The sequence below is a fragment of the Hydractinia symbiolongicarpus genome, chromosome 7, assembly GCF_029227915.1.
Source record: "Hydractinia symbiolongicarpus strain clone_291-10 chromosome 7, HSymV2.1, whole genome shotgun sequence".
In the NCBI taxonomy this organism is placed as follows: Eukaryota; Metazoa; Cnidaria; class Hydrozoa; order Anthoathecata; family Hydractiniidae; genus Hydractinia; species Hydractinia symbiolongicarpus.
This window is the reverse complement of record NC_079881.1, coordinates 11,865,447-11,885,879: the sequence shown is the minus strand read 5'-3', so window position 1 is coordinate 11,885,879 and position 20,433 is coordinate 11,865,447. Positions and strand designations below refer to the sequence as shown.

Here is a 20,433-nt window from a genome sequence, read left to right as displayed (position 1 = left end):
ACGAGTTTTATCGACGTTAGGTTGCAGTCATAATTATTTTTGTAAGAACCTGTTTTAAAGCAACGTCTTATCAGTAACATCAAGCTAACAACCTTTAAAAACAAGGAGAAACAAAAAGGAAGTATAAGTACAGAAGTACAGTTGAGTTTCCTTATCTCTCGCTATCTTGAACTCCGCTATCTCGAAGATTTTTAGTCCCTATTTCAATTTTTAAATGTTTTTTGAATGTTTTTAATCTTTCGAAGGTAGGGTTGCATTCTTTTGGCATTCTTTTCTTCCAAGTTATACGCAACTCTAAAAAAAATATTACCACGCTTTCTGAAATTTTCTCCTGGCGTAACTTCGTTATATCGAAATCGCGCTATCTTGAAAATCGCGCTATCTCGAACTTTTTGTCCAGTCCATTAAATGTTCGAGATAGCAGCCTGTAATTCCCGAGATTTAACTTTTTCTAAAAGTCAGGCCAGGTAACAGCAAATGTTATTAAAAGTTTGATTCAAATGGATGTTCGTGCTCTACTAAGGAACGAAAAACGTCAATTCCATGAATAATCAAGAAACAACAACCAAGCACCAATTAAGAAAATACAGATACCGAAGCAACATAAAGCCTCAACCCTTGCTTTGCTTATGGAGAAATGTGTATTGGTGTTTTTACTTTTAACAGTAAAAATGCTAATCACATCTCTTTAGGAGCTTGGGGATAGCTCATTCTCGATGAAACATGCTATGGGAATTTGAATCTTCAAATGTGTAAAGGTGGATTTCCACTTCCATATTTTTTGCGTTTTCCAAACACGTGATTCGGAAATTTTCTTGTTTTTTCCGTTCTGTTCTGTTCCGAGTGAAAATTGTATTATATTCAACTTTTTCCAATGGTTTCCGACTGAAAAATGACATCTTTAAAAAAGTAAACAATCAAATTCAATTAAAATTTCGCGACAACTTCAAGTCGATCGAAAACCATGCAGTACAAAAATAAACAAAATGGCGAATCTGGGTAACCATAATAGTGGTTCGAATCAAAATTATCCCTTTTTTAATCATATTGACTGGAATTCATACAAAGGTATTGGTAGAACATAACATGATCGTGCAGTTGTATTTTTTTAATCAGTAAAAGAAATTTCCCTTCCTGTTTTTGTTTTTTTATATTTGTAGCAACCACATCTTTTTTCTTATTTCTCTATTTTCCCTTCGTGTAAGAAGCAAAATAATTTTTAATCTCAAACTTGGCAGTCCCATTTTTTTTTTTATTACTATTTTTTTTTTATTTATACTGTATACACAAACATTTTTCTGCCCCCAAAGTGGAAATTGAAATTAATTCCGACCCGTTCCGATCCGATCCGATCCGAGGCAAGAAATACGCAAGTGGAAATCCACCTTAACTAATGCGATTATAAAAACTAATGCAATTATAAAAAACTCTTAATTAAATTTAAACGTTGTTATGGTTACAATCTAATTACAAAATTGAAGTAGGATTAATTGAACAAAGCGCAAATTATTTGATAACTTCTTATCTCGATATAGCTAACAGCAATCACAGCAAAAAAATTATTCAAGTAGCCAGAAGTAAACGTGGCAATAGAAAACAAAACCTATAAAAGTAAGTTAAAGATTTTTTTGTTGGTTTATTTTTATGCTAAAAAAAGTTGGGGGGACAATTTTTCGGATGAGAATTTTTTTTCTCTTTGCAATTGCGTATTAAATGTTTCTGTATCATCAGAAGTGTTAGTTGATTTTCACTTTATTTATTCTTCCTTGTTGATTTGTGGACACACGCTGGATATGGGTGCACGCTTGTTCTTTTTAACTAACACTAGCCTTCATTCTGTTTCGCTGTTGCTCCTTTTTGTAGTAAGTCAGGGTTCACCACACAATATTTAATTTTAAAATGAGGAAAGGTTAAAAACGGTCAAAATTGTTGGTGAAAATTGCCTGCTGCAAAAATGTTTTAAGAACTCTTAAACAACCTCTTTTAACAAATACTTTATTTGAACACATAACTAACACATGATTTCAAATCTCTTAAAATTTAGAACTTCACTTTTTGGATAATCCTCAGACCCTAAAAGATTTTGGGGTCATTAATCTTAGCTACACAAGGGCTGGGGAGCCAATTGCCAATTATTTGAACCACTTGACTAGTAGGCCTGGTTTTTCTGAATTGGAAAAAACAAGTTGGTACGTCAACTTAATGTCAGTAACTGTGTGTCGAAACACAGCCTATGCATTACTTTGATCAACATTCCAATGTCCACACAATAAAAAAAACTTTCTACATTGTACGGGTTTTCACTGACGTCATCAAAATCTCCATAGAAGTCCATCAAAACAACATGGTTTTATACATTATAGGTATGATTTCCGTAAACACTATTTTTCTTGAATTAAGTGGCAACCACGGCGATTCAACTGATCTCTATAATGATAGCTATCGTCTGTCCTTCTCTACGCTGCCTAAACTTCTGCTGCGGACATGTGATATATTCTTATCGATTTTGTTTGCCTTGGGTGTTCTTTATTGGCCAACGACTACTCTTCTATTAATTAATAGCCGTATTTTGCCTGCTACATGTTGGCTTTTGTTTGTTGCGCACAGAAATTATTTTTAACTACGACGCTAACAGTTTTGTGCGATAAATATACATCATACAAGCGAATCCCCGTGGATTTTTCTTTTATAGTAATTCCCGTGTTCTGCTAAAAATAGTTGCCAAATTAATACTTTGTGCTAAAAATGCGCTATATATCGATGCGAGAAACAATTTTCTCCGGGGAAACAAAGCTATACCCAACGTACGTTTGAAAGATGCAGATTTTAGGACGACGTTAAAAAAACGTGAATTATGTCTTTAAAAATATCCGTGGTCTACCTGTTTAAAAGCCCTGGACCGCAGCTTTTTTTCAGACCTTCTCCTGCAGAGTAATTTAGGTAAAGTTGAACAGGGATACACAGGCCCCTCGTTTGAAAAATATGGACGGCAACAAATTCCCGCAAATTTTTCAATTGGCTAAAAACTAGTCTATGTTTTAACATTTGACTTTCCTTAACGAGCCCAAGGTTGTGGTTGCGAATAGCTGCAAATAGCAGCAGGTTTTTTTTACGGGCTAACAAGTAGTGCTTATCAATTTTTTGGCTTATAATAGTCTGCGTACAAAAATATATAGTAATACCCGTCTTCTCTTTGTCATCGAGTAATTAAAAAACGCACGAATTAGCGATCCTACGACGAGTGAGAATCTGAGGACCGGTGGACCCGTGAATCTAATATATAAGATGTCGTAAAACTTTACACTGACTTGCATTTCTGATCAGGTACCTCAGTGGATACCAAATTTTGTCTTCAAAAATTTTCGTCGGCATCAATTTTCGGTACATTTCATTACTTAGGTGGTCATAAGAATTATTTGAAATTCCTACTTATTTTTAGAAGACTTAGGATTGGTCATCAAAAATATTGGATATACCTACTTATTTTTAGAAGACTTAGGATTAGTCGTAAAAATTATTGGAAATTCCTACTCATTTTTAGAAGACTTAGGATTGGTCATAAGAAATATTGGAAATTCCTACTTATTTTTAGAAGACTTAGAATTGGTCATAAGAAATATTGGAAATTCCTACTTATTTTTCGAAGACTTAGGATTGGTCATAAGAAGTATTGGAAATTCCTACTTATTTTTCGAAGACTTAGGATTGGTCATAAGAATTATTGGATATTCCTGCTTATTTTAAGAAGACTTAGAATTGATCATAAAAAATATGGGAAGTTCCTACTTTTAAAATTTTTAGTGTTTTAGTATTGAGCTGTCTGTGAATCTATTATGAAGCATGTTTATATAAAAAAAAAACTACCATGTTTTTCAATACTGTAGCAGCCGTAGTGCGCGTCCGGTACGATCCTCCTTCCCACCAACGTTTTTGACTGTCGCTGTGAACATGGGAGAGACTTGCAGAGCTTTTTTTTTAATTGATCTAGTGGCTCAGAAGCTTAAAATTCCCTCTAGTGTGCCGGTCGTAATCATAGCTAGGTCTCTTACAATGGAACTAATAATTCTTTTAAGTCAAACAAATAGGGTAGCTCTTTCCTTTCTTTAAATCTTGTTTTTATTTTTGTTTTTGAATACTTACTACTTTTTGTAGAATTTCGTCATGGAAGAGAAACCTGCAGTAAAACAGCCTGGCAGATGCAAACCACTTATATGGATAATATTATTGTTCGCTTCTATGATTTTGGCGTATATGGTATACACATCTTACTTGGGAGGGGAGAGTGATAAACAGCATGTTAAGGAAAAAGTCAATATAAAAACCCCAGATGGTAAAAGTCCAGCAGAAACAGAAGAAGGCAGTGGGGTGAAGAATCAGGATAGTGGATTTGATGCGACAGATGATGTTGAAGAAGAGACAACTTCTCCCATTTACAGTATCGCAGAAAGCAAAGAGGAGGAGGCAAAAGGGAAAGAGAGTGAGCATGGTGATGAAGCGAAGAATAAAGATCCTAAATCGTTTAACGAAGAATCTAAAGAAGTAAAGGAAGAGGAGAAAAAGGAGGAAGATAGTGGGCACAATGAAAAAGACTCTGATATATCTGCAGAAGAATCTGAAACAGTAACAGGAAATGATGAGAGTAACACGGAAGAAACAGAGAACGGAGAAAAGGAAAAAGAACAAGGAAGAGAAGAAACAGATGAAGGAGACGTAGAAAACCACGATCAAACAGAAGTGAAAGATACCAAAGAAGATACGGATCAGCAGAGCAATAACAGCGAAGCAAATGGTGACGGTGTGGAAAGAAAAGAAGATGAAGGATTTGATGTCAAAGATAATGGTACGGATAATAAAGAAGATTTGAAGGTTAAAGGTGATGAAAACGAAAATAAGGATCAGGAGACAAATAACAGTGAACCAAATGACGATAAAAAGAGAAAGGAAGATGAAGGATTTGAAGTCAAAGATGATAATACGGAAAATATAGAAGATTTGAAGGTTAGAGGCGATGAAAACAAAAATAAGGATCAGGAGACGAATAACAGTGAACCAAATGATGATATAAAGAGAAATGAGGATGAAGGGTTTGTGCCTGAAGATTTGGATGCAAATAAACAGGCTGAAAATAGTGATAATGACAACAACGAAAAACGTGAAGAAGAGAAAACAAAAAATACCGAAATTACCGAAACAAAAGATTCACCGGAAAATCATGAAACAAAAAAACAGAACCAACGAGAAGATGAAACTAATCTGATAAACAATGATGACTCCAATAAAAAAGAAGTAAAAACAGCAGATTTGAAAGATCGCATAAAAACTTTAATGGATGCAATATCGAAAAGAGGAAAAGATAAAAATGACAAAAATGACGAAAATATTAAAAAACTGACTAAAGGTTTGTTTAGTTATATCACCAATCCTAGTAAAGCTAACGATAATAAGAAGGTTGAAAACGTAGGAGATAGTGACAAGAAATCTAATGAAATAGATTCTTCTGAAGAAAACGGAGTGAGTGACGACAATGACGACAACAAAAGAGGAGAACAATACCATGATAATTTGGATGATGAAAACGACAACACAAACCAAGATATTAGAAAAATAAAACTACAATTCCAAGTCGATAATGATGTAAGGACTGAGGAATTTTCGTATAACTTTATTCATCAAAAAACAAATGGCTTCAACAGGGCAAGAATTTCACGGTCAAGAAAGTGCACTGGTCGTTTGAATGATGATATGTTTATTGAAAAGAAAAAACTGACTTTTCTAACTCGTATACACGTTTTTAAAGAGGCGAATAGGTATTCTCAACAACGTGTCCAATCAAAAAGTAAATTAAGAGCACGACGTATGGAGATCTTGAACGCTCTGCAACAAAATTTAAATAACGAAATGATTGAAAGCATCCACGTTCTTGTAAGCAGTTCCGGAGAAGCGAGTTATCTGAATAAATTAGAACTGTCCAATTCACAAAAGCTTGTCGTAGTTATTGTACCTAGAGGTATTTTAATGAACACTATTGTCTCCTACGCTAATATTTGTTTGAAAGATCGATTTGTCGTGATCGGAAACCCTGACAATACGCTAGGAAAAGGTTGGGAGGATTTAAATTTTGATCTATTACAGTCAAAAAAGATAATGTATGCACTTACAAGTCATTCGTCAAGGAAGCAATGCTTCAATTCACAACAACATCCAAACTGCGATAAGCTAGATAATTATGGAAAACATCACGATCTTTTTGTTCTGTATATAAGGAAAAAGAAAGTCAAAAGGCCGAAACTTGAGCTGCTTTCTCATGGTCAAATGTCACAAAATAAGATCGGGAATGCAATGATTTGGGTGTTTAAGCATCGACTTGGTTTTTCTGTCTTGAATCCTTGTCAAATTTTGATATCTTACCGTGAAAATTGCGTACCAGTGACAGTAAAACAGACAACGGTAGCTTTGGATGAAGATTACATGGAAAATGCTATCCCAACAAACAATTTGTGGGAGTGAATTCAAAAACTTTATAATTTGTTAAATAAGATAGTGCCTGAATATTCTAACTGTTTGAGATTTCGTTTTTTTTGGAAGTAACTTAAATTTCTGTTTTTTGGGAGTAATTTGAAATTTAAAAATATGCTTTCCTATGTAAGGATGTTTTTTTATTGTCTGTGTTGTTTTTTTATTATTTTCTTGTCTGTTTGTTCTTTTGTCTATTTTTGTCTTGTTATTTTTTTTCTTGTGAAGATTTTTTGTAAATTTATTGAAGAAAAATAAACTCTGCTACGAGCTTTTTAAGAGATGCGATGCCGTAATTACTCGATAAACACCGTCTTTCCATCAGCCTATGTTGATGAAATTTTGTCGGTAAAGAGTGACTCAATTTTCTGCAAATATTTGTCATATTTTCCTAATATAAATTTTAACTCTTATGTTTGCCGAATTTTGTTACCATGAGCCCTGATATTGTGTTTAAATAGTTGGGTCTTCCTCATCTTGATATAAATTTCAAAAAAAGTTTACACGTTAAAAGTTTCTCATTTAGTATGTTTTTGTATTGAATTTTTTACATTATATCAGAAACTGTCAACACCCTGTCGTTTTGCGTTGCAAAAAATACTTTAGACCTACGGTTCCTAAAAAAATTGTCAGAGTTTCGGACTTTTTTGAAGAGTTTGGAACTGTTGCAAATTTATTTCCCAATGAAGTTATTGATGCGTGTTTTCCTGAAAAAGATGATGTGTCCGCTTTAAAGAGGTATTCTGAAGGAAAATGTTCACAGCGTTCTAAAAATTTTGTCTGCTATAAAGTGTCCGTTATGTAGAGTTTTTCGCATGTGAAACTTTGACCATGATTCTGCCCGTTCCTAGAAAAAGTATCCGCTATAACAAGATGTCCGCTATTGCCAGGTTAGACTGCAGTAGCAAGAATTTCGTTAGGTTCAAATTAAAAGACGTCATGGAATATTTTCAAAACAAAATCCGAAAAAACAGGACCCATACATTTCGAACTGAAATAATGAAAGAAAGCTAAAAATATAATCAGTAGGAGTCCACACAAGGCTAATAACCACACATAAAACGAATCGATATGGGAAAACAATAATTAACAACCCTGAAATTTGATTGCTTCATTCGTATTAAATCAAAAGACTGTTCTGAAAGAATCGGCGAACAACCCACGATGCCATAAAAAGCATCTTTTCGACAACATACGAAACTTCATGCCCTAAATCTTTTGAAATAAGTTGTTCGATCACCTGTAGCCCAACAACTATTTCATCGGGATTTTGTAAATTCTTTTCCAATGTAGCTACCAAACTAAAAACCGGATGTATTTATCTTAAAGACCAAAAAAAATCGAAATCGAACTTATTTTGAATCTATTATGTGAATGAAGTCTTTAAGCAGATGAAGGGTCGGAAATGGAAGGAAGGAAGCGGAGTAGACCACCAGGGTCTCTAAAAGATGCTGCAATATATAGCGAAGCATTCAAGCTATATCATTAATTAATGTTTAGAAAGGATGACTGTGGAGGATTTTAAAATCGGCAAAGTAACAGCAGTTCATAAAAGTAGTTCAAAGCATGTGATGAACAACTATAGACCTATAAGCGTGCTTCAAATTTGTACAAAAATCCTGGTACGTTGTGTCCACTCTCAACTGATGAAATATATCGAGAGATGTAAATTGTGGTCGAAAAATCAGTTTGGATTCCGCAAAAATAGCTGCAAAGATATTTCTCGACACGATACGCAAAACAATTATTGACCTCGATAAGGCTTTCGACACCTTAAGCCACAGTCAAATATTAAATAACCTAACGAATTATGGTACCCATAATAGGGAAAAATAATTCTTTTAAAATTACTTATTCAACAGAAAACAAATCGCTACATATCAAAACACCTCCTCCGATATGAAAGCAATCTTGTGTGGAGTCCCACAAGGATTTATTCTCAGATCTCTGCTCGTTCTTTTGAGTTTCAATGACGTTGACGAGGTCGTGGAGGATTGTAATGCTATTATGTATGCGGATGACACTGTTTTACATACAGCTGCAACAGCCAAAGTCTTGATACAAAATAGACTTGCAAATGACTTCAAACGAATCGCTGACTGGTTCAAGGTCAAGGAACTCTTTACTAACATGAAACCAGAAAAAACTGAATGTATGATGAAAAACGTTAACTAACCCTAACCCTAACCCTAACTTGAACATTGGTTATCGACATCATTCTATCTCAGAAACGGGTTCTTTTAAATACCTTGGTATCAAGCTGGACAAATGTCTTCACTTGGCTGACCACATTGATGTCGCCTACAGAAAAATAGTTTGTCGACTGAACCCTCTTCAATAATTACGACCACTGTAAAAGCTGCTGCAGCCATATTCCAGCCTTTGATTCTGCCACTGTTCACTTATTATTCGATTTTAACATGTGAAACTAACAGGACGAACAAGGAAAAGATCCAACCGCTCGATAACCGAGCCCTTGCCATTATTTTCTGTCGAAAACCTGCTACGAAAACCGTCAACATGGGTTCAAATGTATTACTGGAGACGTGTCTCACACACGTCTCCAGTAATACATTTGAAGAATTATTTCGATATTATGTCAAACAACACAAGAAATCAAAACACATACGTCTACCTAAAGTGAAATTGGAAATATCCAAGAACAGTTTTTCTTCCATGCTGCCAAATTTTGTAACGAGTTACCTACTTATTTAAGAATTTTACTCAATTTTTAAAATACTTCGACACAAAGTATATTTAATACTACTGATTCCTTAATTTTTCATCCCAAATCCATCTCTACTCGCATGGATGAAAAAAGTCAGCCGACAGATAGAAAAGATTTTCACTTTTTCTTTTAATGTTCATAACTGCTTTATCCCAAAATTTTTCAAAGGTTATTTTATTTTACTGTGGAAAGTTTATCATTTCTTGAACATGATAGTTTAGTAGGCGACGTTTCGGGAGATCCTTTTCCTATCATCAGGCAAAGCAAAATGTTTATTATTTTATTTATTTATAACAAAACAAATATAGTATAATTATTAAATTGCGCCAAGGTGTCTCTTCTACGTTTATCCATAAAGTTTGAACGTCAAGCTTTCTTTGGACGCCATGTTGCGGAATAAGCTTGCTGATATAGTTAGTGGTTAGACGTTCTTACCTTTCAGACGAATCATTCGTAGATGCAAAAATGCTGTTGGTGCATGACAAAGGAAGACACGTATAGAGTGAGATGTTTCTTTTTCAAAACCAATTTCTATGTCCGTTTGGAAATATTGCAGTTTGACAAGAGGTGATACATTGAACAAATATAAGATAAAAAAGATTCATTACAAAACGGTACATTTTTCGTTGTGTAACAAAATTACTTTGTGCTAAGGACGCACGAAACAGTTATACATGAAAATGCTGTTGGTGCATGACAAAGGAAGACACGTATAAAGTGAGATGTTTCTTTTTGAAAACCAATTTCTATGTCCGTTTGGAAATATTGCAGTTTGACAAGAGGTGCTACATTGAACAAATATAAGATAAAAAAGATTCATTACAAAACGGTACATTTTTCGTCGTGTAACAAAATTACTTTGTGCTAAGGACGCACGAAACAGTTATACATGAAATAGACACGTCCACCGAGAGTACTTTTTGGTTTTTTAATAGCCTCTTTAATAATAACCGTGTTCTGTGTCTTTCCGAAGAAAATCGTCGTGCTACGGGTACACGAAATAGCGTGTAGTTTACGGACGACTCTGTGGGCTTTTATACGGATTAATGACTAGTTTACAACATATTAGCCGTCTTGCTCAATGAAGTACATACCAATTAAAAGTACATGATTACTTTACAGATAATTTTTTTAACGTTTGACTGATTGATTTGTTACAATTGTTAGTTCGAGCTTCATGAGGCTCTATCAAGCGTGCGTTTCACTCAAAATGATAACTTTTGTCTAGTGGTCACATTGAATTTTTCTATCCTGTTAAGAATTCGTATTGAAAAAGGTTCATTTCTAACAATCCTGGTTTTATGCTGAATGCTAAGCTAAAAGCGTCTTTTTCGTTTCTTTTTGGAGTCTGCACTACAATACAATCTAGTTATCGAAAATGTTAACTTCCTAACTCTGATGTAGCATCGCAAACTTTAAACACAAATCATGCTTTACCTAGACCTTGGAGGAAAGAATATTCTTTCCTCCAAGCATAGACATAGTTAATATAATTCTTTGAGTTTATATAAATTATATTTTTATTTCATGTCATGAATACTGCCATAACCCTTGCAAATAGATGTCGTACAGTGGAGAAAAAGTTGTCTATCGATGTGTGCTACTTTCGAAATGTTAACTAAATTTTTAAACAGAGTGGGATTTGAGTGGGAAAATTTGGTTTAGTTTTAAAAAACGAATCATTACTTCCAAGATTTCTCTGCATAAATGACAATCAGCTTAGTTTTAGAATAGGCGTAATTTTGTTGATAATTTGCAAAAAATTGAATGAAGAAAAAAAAAGAAAGAACAGAAGATGTATTTTGTAAATTGTGCAGTCCTGTGAAATGTATGCGATTCACAGTCCGGCAAAATAATAATTTGACTAACAAATGTGTTTTCCTTGTTATTATTAGAAAGGATCGTTTTACACTTTTGCTGGTAAGGCTAGTCTGTGGACTAAATTTGCAATCTTCCGCACTGACTGACGCTCTCTAAAAATCTATTGTTAATTTAATGTTATTTTTTAAGGAACTGTCATTTTAAATGAATTATTAGAGGAGAGTTAAGTCCTCCCCTATCCCTTTCGCTTCCGACGGCACTGTTCTTGAAATCCAACCCCCCCAGGAAACCTCTTCCCTAATAGGAGAGTAAACATATGCGCCAGAAAATAAACTCTAAAAGAATTAGAAACTTCTGTCGTAATGTGTTGGATAATAAGGTCATGGGAATCACAAACTAAAAACAAATTTCATTTCATAATTCAAAATAAATTTTCACGACTTATTGACATATAGACATATAGGGTTTCCCACCATTTCAAGGGTGGAGTTACCCCACGAGAAACACCCCCAATTATTTTTGAAACCAAAACTAATTAGGTTGTTACTAGCAAAGAAAAAGTATTAATGTTTGTTTAAAATGATGTATGTTATAATGGTAACTATGATAAGTTCCTGTTTTTTACACTTTATCGCGTGTTGACATCGTTTAAAGACAGTCAATTGCGTTGTTTACATCAATGTGAAACGACATTTTCTGTCTTAGTAATCTGACAAGTAAACACAAAACAGACACAGTGGGTTACTGGTTGAACTAGGAGTTCAAAAAAACATCTCGCGGGAGAACATTCCTGACAAAGAAAGTTATTTCTCAATATGACAAAACTGTTGTAATATGTACGGATATTCAACTGTCACAATTACTATTCCCATAACCGGGTTATAACCTTCTTTATGGAGACATCGATCGTGACATTCTGAAAACCGTGTGATTGACAAGGTCTGCGGTTCCGTATATTCTCCAAATTACACCAACCACCTAATCTATATCAATTTTGTTATAATTTAGCTTATAATAAACATTTTTCCCCTTTATATAATGCCTCTCTTCTCTACATTTATTTATAAATTTAACAATTATTACTGAAGCGCTCTGAAGTAAGTGCTCAACGCTAAATTAAAAAGATTTTACTAGTATCTACCTAGCTAGCATGTACGTCTAAATAAACGACTTCACACAATGGAATCTTATTATAAATATATGGATTTCTCTTATTTGTGAATTCGATATATTAACAATTAACGTTTAAACTTTCACCCCAATTTTAGGTCCAAGGATTTTCTAATACGGTGTTTCTTACTGAAATCATTTATTTCATACGTCTTCTGTGTAAATAGACGTGCATTTAAAGTGGAGTAAATTCTGCTCCCCATTAAATCGTTCATGGCTGCACAACGTTTAAAAGTCGGCGCTCAATATACTCAATTTCCAATACATTAAAGATGGTAGCGTTTTCTTAAATTATATCAATTCTTAAAGGTGAAAGTTGACTCTCAATGGCGCCAAAATGCCCAGATACTAAACGCTAGGAGCTGCGACCAAGCACGCTCGAAAAAAAGAAGTGGCCTTAAAACTGTAAAAAATATCCCCCGTCAACTTTAATTTAAATTATAGTTTGCAAAAAAAACTAAATAACTTTCGACCATCAATTCAAAACATCAATTCTATTGCTAAGTTTTTATCAACAGATTTCGTTTTAAAAAATGCGTGCGGATCATTGTTGTCACAACAAATAAAAAATCTCTACGTAGGAGATCAAGACAGTAGGAGCATATGACAGACATTAGTCAAATTATTATTTTGTTTTTCTGACCAAGTTGTCATTAAAGATGACAGATAGAGGGTTGACATTTCGGAGCGGATATGATTACGTTGGCTACTAATTATTCGTTTAATGTTAACGAACCAGAAATAATGTTGTTCTTAATTGCAACAGTTTTCTTATAAAAGTATACATCTTGTAATTGAAGGAATCAGTACACTGTCTTGGACATCCATCACAGAGGTAGATATATCATTATACTGCAAGAAAAATGAATTCATTATGCAAAGGTATAGAATTTTTTATATCACGTGTGCACTGTTTACTTGTTGTTGTTTTTTTGCTTGTTTGTTTACTTGTTGTTGTTTTTTTGCTTGTTTGTTTATTTGTTTGTTTGTTTGTTTTCTTAATTTGAGGAATTTTCTACGCACAGAATAGACCATTAAAACTTCTCGGAGAGTGAGCTTACAGGCGCATTTTTATAGCAATTTAAATTTATCAGAACCCATTGAAACATGATGTCCTCTTACAAAGTGAGCCAATTTTTGTATTGAACACAATTTAGGTCCATTCTATCTGTGGAATATTATTCGATTCAGTAGCTATCGATTTAGTAGCTGTAGAGTAACAATCTGAAAGAGTTTACACTTTTTTAGTATTCGCTTATAAAATTCAACAAATGCCAATATATTAACCTCAAATATTCGAATTTAATGGAGTTTATTTTTAGGTCACGCAGTCGTGGTGGGCATTTTATTGCTCGTTACCATAGCAACATGCAAGCCATACAACAATGAAGTAAGTTGATTGCGACAATATATTTTTTTTTCCCTCTGCAGTGGTTGCTTTGGAAACATGCCACTTAAAGTTGAAAGTTTAGTAGGATATAGTCCAATGAAGAAGCTGCGTAACGTGCTATAGATTTTCGACTTTAATGGCTTACATCAAATAAAATGGAGACAGTGTAAACGCGTTTTATTAAAAATGTCGGATGTTGATTATCTTGGTTATGTTTCCTTTCCTAACCACCAAAACAATAGCTCCAGGAAAGGGGCCATATTATTTTCAATTTTCCTGAATATTTGCAAACGTTTATCGAGCATTTTGTTGTTGTTGTACCTTACTAAAGTCCAGGTTAACTTGCTGAATATAATGTATTTCCTTTTTTACATATTATTATTTGATTAATTTTTTTTTTCTACTTTTTTAGTGTCGTTTTTTAAAGTCATGTGAAACCGACAGCGACTGTGTCTATCAAGGAGCAGAATCCTTCTGCTTATGCAAAATGCTGGGCGCGTGTCAGTGCATCTCGGGCAGCCCTTTTGGAAATAAAGTATGCATGATAGCAAACTTTGTCCATGAAATCTGAAAAGCGAAACACCAATATTTATTTAATGTTGTACATAACAATATTGTTTTAAAATTATTTATTATATTTTGTTGTTAGTTTTAAAAGAAATGTGAATACTGAAAGGTTTGTGTCGTGTTTTGAATGGAACGAACTAAACCAGGACTTAATCTTTCTTAACAAGCGAATAGCGTTAGCCTTCAGTATCTTAAACAGGACAAAAAAGGATAATCCAAAGGTGAAATCCCTTGTTCATGAACTAGAAAAACACCGGGCCTAAATTTTTCCACACAAAAAAATCCTGGATATGTATTCTCCTTCACTTCTCTCTTAAGTTGCAGATTATTGTTTCTGCTTGTATAGCAACAAAAAACAATTTTTTTATATAAAGCTTAAAAAGAAAAGAACAGCCAGCCTTCGATCAAAGTTCTTATAAAAAGCGTGTACATCAAACTGTGCATACATTCAATCAAATATAAAGTGTCTCCCCATCCCCTCCCCTGCATCCTGCACCAAATGATGTATATACGATGAACAAAACTACTGCTGCTCTGTACTTTTAATTACAAAACATGCCACTTAAACTAGCTACAGGCACAAAATTCAACAAGTCACGGAGAATTAAAACAACATCAGACGTCGGTTTTATTGTTGTGGTAATACAAAGTAATTTTCAATTCTGGTTTCTCTCGTACCCATTCTTTTCTGATAGATTTTCGACAACTTTTTAAAAAAATGGCGATAGTAGACAATGGGTGAGTGGTTATTTCCTGACCGTTAGCAAACAATTTAATTTTCTCAACTAGCAGCCCAACGTGGTACAAAGTTGTTTATTTAAAACAGTCCGACTTATCTACCTGTGTGGGTGCGGGTCACCTGCGTGTCACCCATGTCATCTATGTGTCACTCATGTCAATTAATTATGAGCTCACCCAAATGGAGTTGGTCTTAAAATTCAAATTTCTACGTTTTTGATGTAAGGAGAAATGAATAATAATACATAATTCGTTTTTTTTTTTCATTGAGTCTTAATACACGTTTTAAAACAACAAGGAAATTTAGCTTTAGTTCTTTATTTCTTCATATGTTCGGCCATGACATACTACACACACTCCACAGTTGTTTAGCAACTTATTTTGAACTGTTGTTGATGAAAGTAACATCATTATCATCTAGCCTCTCCTTCAGTCTTCGCGCATACTTATACGCTGTTTTATTCTTGAGCCCAGAGGGAACGAGAATGACGCTGTTTCAATTTGGTCACGGTTGAAATAAATTGACTGGATATTTTAGATGATTTTAATTGGACGTGGGAAAGTTGTATAGAAGTCACAATTCGAGAAAAAGGGAGAGAAAATTAATACACATTGCGATGATGTTAATTAATGAGACAGACATTTTTATTTCATGAGTCGATTATCGTGTATTAACTTATTGCGTACGCGTTGTTTTATAAGCAAACAAGTTTGTAAAAGAGAGACATGAGGCTAAAATAAAAATAAAAACTTTTATTGGGTCACACAACCTGCAACCAGAATAAGAATAAATAAAAGACTTTAATTACGAAATTAGTCCATGGTTCTTTTTCCAAATAATGATCATAATTAGTAGTTTTTCTTACACGTAGTACAATTGTATTTTTGCGAGAAAACCTTTTGCTATTTCTTGAATTATGCGAGAACTTAATCTCGCCAATGGTAGAAATGAAGGAAATCCCCGAGATTTGGCTTTATTGAAATATAAGTTTCAATGTTTCGATTATTTTAAACTATAATTTGAACTTTACTTAGACGCTGTGCACATTTTGAAAACAAAACTTTCAACACCACACATAAAATGAACGATGTCATAAAATATCGTTGCAATAGAAAATGAAACAAAAAAGGATAGTTGTGTATAAATGTATGTATATATTATTTTTCGAAATGCACTTCGACCTGGTTTATACAAGGCATTTATTCAAACAAATTTACTTCAAAGGTTACATCAAAAATTTATACTTTTTAAAAATTTTTGCCTAAATTTTGATTATAAAGGACGTAGCAAATGCTGTGTAAGGAGTCATTGTAAAGCGCAGGGTCGCTATTCCATGAACCAAGTTTTTCAGCATTTATTACATCCATTTTAGTTCAATGTTCTGCCTTTTTTACAAAGAAAATTTACAAATGTCATAAGAATTGATAACGTATTTCAGCCTTTCGCATCTTTCGTCTTATTCAACTGCTGTAAAAAATCACTGGTTTCCTGATTATTGTTTTTGATCTATTATGAGAAACTGAAAATGATTGGAGGTCACTGATTGCTAATTGGGCTCACTGAGGGTCGTTGTTGGTCATTGTTGGCTGATTAAGGGTCATTGCACGGTTTGGTATTATTTGTTCGTAAATTATTTCAAAAAATTGTTATTTTCTAATTTCTGCTGTGCGATTATTCCCGTGAAAAATTAAAACTGTTATTTTGCTTTCATGTAATTTTACAACTTTGTCCCCACGGTTCTTGCCTTTTTGATAAAAAGTAAGCGCTACAATCCCTCACCAAAAAGTATTGAGACTGCAATTAATAGTCTGTAACTTAGTTTTGTATCATGGCTCCCCCTGCCCCACCTACCTCAATGTTGACGTGAAACGAGTAGAACGAGTATAGCAGAAACGAATCTGTGCATAAGAGACGCCAACATTGTATTTAGGGGAAGGGGGAGTCTCAGAATTTTTGTGAGGGATTGTAGACGCTTTGACAAAACCTTGGGGAGCAGGATTGCAATTTTATATTGGGTGTTTCTTTTACCATGATGAAATAGTATTTATAAGCTATATATGCTATAGTGTCCGGTCAGCAACCTCGATCCTAGGACCGGTTGTCTCTTTTTGCATATGGGACTATCAATAAGCGCAGCGCCGACGAGAGACGAAAAGTCCTGGGGACGAGGTTCCCCGTCAGTATACATCTGACGAATTTTTTACAACTGAAGGACTGTCAATTTTAGTTGTGGCGGTGTAATCAAACTTAACTATCATAAATGTTTTTGCACATGCGCGCCCACAATGGCGCCAAAAATGACAAACTTTAGTGCCCTTGTAATTGTTAATATAATTAGTTATTTCTTCAGAATGTTATTTGAAAGGATATCGAGGATCAAAACGGTTAATGTTTAAGGATACGACGAAAAACAGTATTAAATCAGGCCTCGCTGATTTTTTTTTTTCATCTGGAGTTTTCGTTCTTAATGTTGTTAATTCAATGGGCCTACATTCTGGCAAGAAAGAAAAGATTTCAGAATTAATATTATTAATTAATGCAAATTTTATTCTTCATTTTTTAAGCAAGAAGAATTTTATCTTGCATTTTACTTTAGTTCTTACCCCTTTGAAATTTTCTTCATTCTCGTCCCTGGGGTCTCTTGGCCCTTTAGCCGTTATTACGGAGCAGCTATCAAATAATTTAAAAAGCAAAATGCCTTAATAGCGAGGTTGAATTTTCATTTAATTTTAATGAAAACAAGAAGCCCTGGGGGCTCTAAGAATTTCTGCTCACTACCAAAATATTTGAAAACCTGCTAATTCGTTGTGTTATCGTGCCAAACATTTAAAGGGGTTGGGTGCGTGAAGCTCTGAAGATAAAGCACACAAGCGACATTATATCTTACAACAAACGCAAACAAAACGAAACGTGTCATGTTTATGGTCTCAAACAGCATTTAGTTGACAAAAAATCAAAATTTTGATGTGACCATCATTTTCAGAATACTTTTTTTATTAACTGTGCCATTTTTTGTCGAAAATAAAGTAGTTTTAATTCTTGAAACCAATTTTGGCCTAAAATGACATTTAAGATGGCAAAAAACCAAAGTTTTGATGTCACCATCATGTTCAGCATACTTTATTTGTTAACTGTACCAAATTTTGTTATAAATAAAGTAGTTTTAATTTTTGGACCAATTTTGGCCTAAAATGACATTTAGGTGACAAAAAGCAAAATCATGATGTCACCATTATGTTCAGCATACTTTTTTTCTTAACTGTGCCACATTTTGTTGAAAACAAATACCAAATTTGGCCTGAAACGTCATTTAGATGACTTGGGTACGAAGTTTAAATCTGTGACGTTGCAACTGACCATTTGGGACAGGGTTAGTTAGTCAGTTATACCAATACTATCCTACTCTCAGGGGAACGCGAAATCCCAGGGTCGATTTTTTCTCAAAAAATGCTCCGAAAGAAAAAAACGACGGTTTTAAAGAATTTCCTACGCCTTCGGGCGCGGAAATTCAATTAGCAAATCATTAGTTATTTGATGTCAGCTATTTGAGATATTTAATTCTCCAATTTCAATAGAAATATGTGCATTTATCAACTGCGTTTTTGGGGCCATCTTAAATCTTTTTTGAAATCGAGACAGCGCACGAACGTGTTTTCGTTTGACTGCACACTCGCAATTTATTATTTCGCAATTTGCGGTTTCATTTGAGAACTTCAATTCCTAAATCCTTTCCTTGGCAAGCAATTTCTTCTCTTAAGGTAATCCATAAAAACAATTCTGAGTCTAGCTTGAAAAAACTAAATAAGAAAAAATACCATAAAGTCCACATATTAGTCTTACCTGCTCATCACTATATGAAAAAATTGACTATCATTCTTGGCAAGCAATATAATACTGGTAACTTAAATTTAGCCCATCACTCCAGTTAACTGATTTAGTAACCTCTATTAACACGGTTGGTTTTTCCTTTTTGTTTTGACTGCAGCAGAAAGGAAAAAGTGAGGAAAATTCTCACAATACTATATTACCTAGCTCGCGATACAGCAAACAGAAAATCACATACAATGTAAAAGAAAACGAGGTTTTCTTTAAAGACCTAAAAAATTTGGAAATTCGCTACTTCGCAATCTTCATCTTATAAATTTCTTCAATATAACAATCTTATGAATGTTAATTTTTAAACACATGTAAAACAAACGATGTGTAACTTAGTTGCATGCCAATTACATAACAGTATTGTGGCGCTGTGATATTGACAACATTGAATTACTGCTGTTGTATTGTATCATAAACTTGGCTGCTACTTTCAATTTTAACCGCAGTAGATTATCTACAAAGACAACACATGAACCATCAACTTCCCATCAATCATTTTGACTTTTAGGGGACAATCTTCCATCCTTAAATTTATTTAAAAATCGACTTTGCTTTTATTCGACTCATAGTCTTTGCTCACCGAGTTAAACTTTTGACTAAATATACTTCTAATTTACTAGGGTCAAGTTTAGGCGACAGTTTGTCTTAAAAATGTACATATATTTCGGTGTTGTATTTTAACGACAGGTAATTAACATTCATAGTCGATAACACGGACTGGCTCCAATATCTAAATAGTCTGTTTATAAAGACACCAATTTATTTCCGATATCTGTTCATAGCAACATTGTAACATTACAATCATCATTATCTTTATCATTAAATTAATGTTTGTTTTCTTGCGTCATCTCGGTAATGAATCACGGCGTTTTATGACGTCGTCGTTATTTTAAGTGTTGCGCGTCACAAATCCTCGCGTTAGTCACATTTGTAAAACGAAAGTGCAATAATTAACTCCTGAAGGGAAGAAATAAAAATTTGTCCTAAAAAGGAAAAATTAGGACAAATCCACGGATTGCTTATAATGAGCCATGAGTATTCAAAGTGTGTGCCCAACATTAAAGTAACAATCCTACCAGGTAGTTTACTAAAACGTCAGTGGCAAAAATCTTTCTGATGATTGAAAGAGTATGACGCGACGTCACTTTTCGTCTTTGAAAAATAAAGATACGTGACTGGACCCTCTACTACCTCATAGAGAGCGTACATTTTAAATACCCTATACTGTAAACCTACAAATATAACCCCAACCAACCACCAACCCCTGTATTAGCCAATCAGTATCCATGAATAAGCCCAAGATAAAAAGCTTATAACCTTGTATAAGAACAGGCCTTCCATTCGGAGGATTAAAGTATAAAAAAATTATTACAATACGTAAATCAGATATTTACAACCTCATTTGATCTCCAGTTTGTGCTTGTCACTTTGTGAGTCATCTCTCACAAAAATTAGTAAGTGTTAAAAATAAAACATGCTCTCTTGTGAAATGAGTATGACTCAATTGTTTGATCACATTCTACGACCTTCCGTCCATCATTCTAGAAAGCATATTTTATTAAACCAGTTGATTAGATGTGATCTTTAGACTTTTTTAACAAATCAAAAAAGCTTGAAAATATTGCTTTT

The 20,433-nt window shown here is 33.9% G+C and overlaps 1 protein-coding gene across 1 annotated transcript; it reads left to right on the top strand.

The window, feature by feature from the left end:
* The first annotated feature begins 1,497 nt into the window (after positions 1–1,497).
* LOC130648801 (myb-like protein X) lies at positions 1,498–6,796 on the top strand. Its single transcript, XM_057454902.1, has 2 exons — positions 1,498–1,611; positions 4,153–6,796. The coding sequence occupies exon 2, from the start codon at positions 4,162–4,164 to the stop codon at positions 6,505–6,507; it is 2,346 nt and encodes a 781-aa protein (XP_057310885.1). The 5' UTR covers positions 1,498–1,611; positions 4,153–4,161; the 3' UTR covers positions 6,508–6,796.
* Positions 6,797–20,433: the final 13,637 nt, after the last annotated feature.

Bases quoted from the DNA above. Each gene is read 5' to 3' on its own strand.
- LOC130648801 (XM_057454902.1), top strand. From the start codon at position 4,162: ATGGAAGAGAAACCTGCAGTAAAACAGCCTGGCAGATGCAAACCACTT.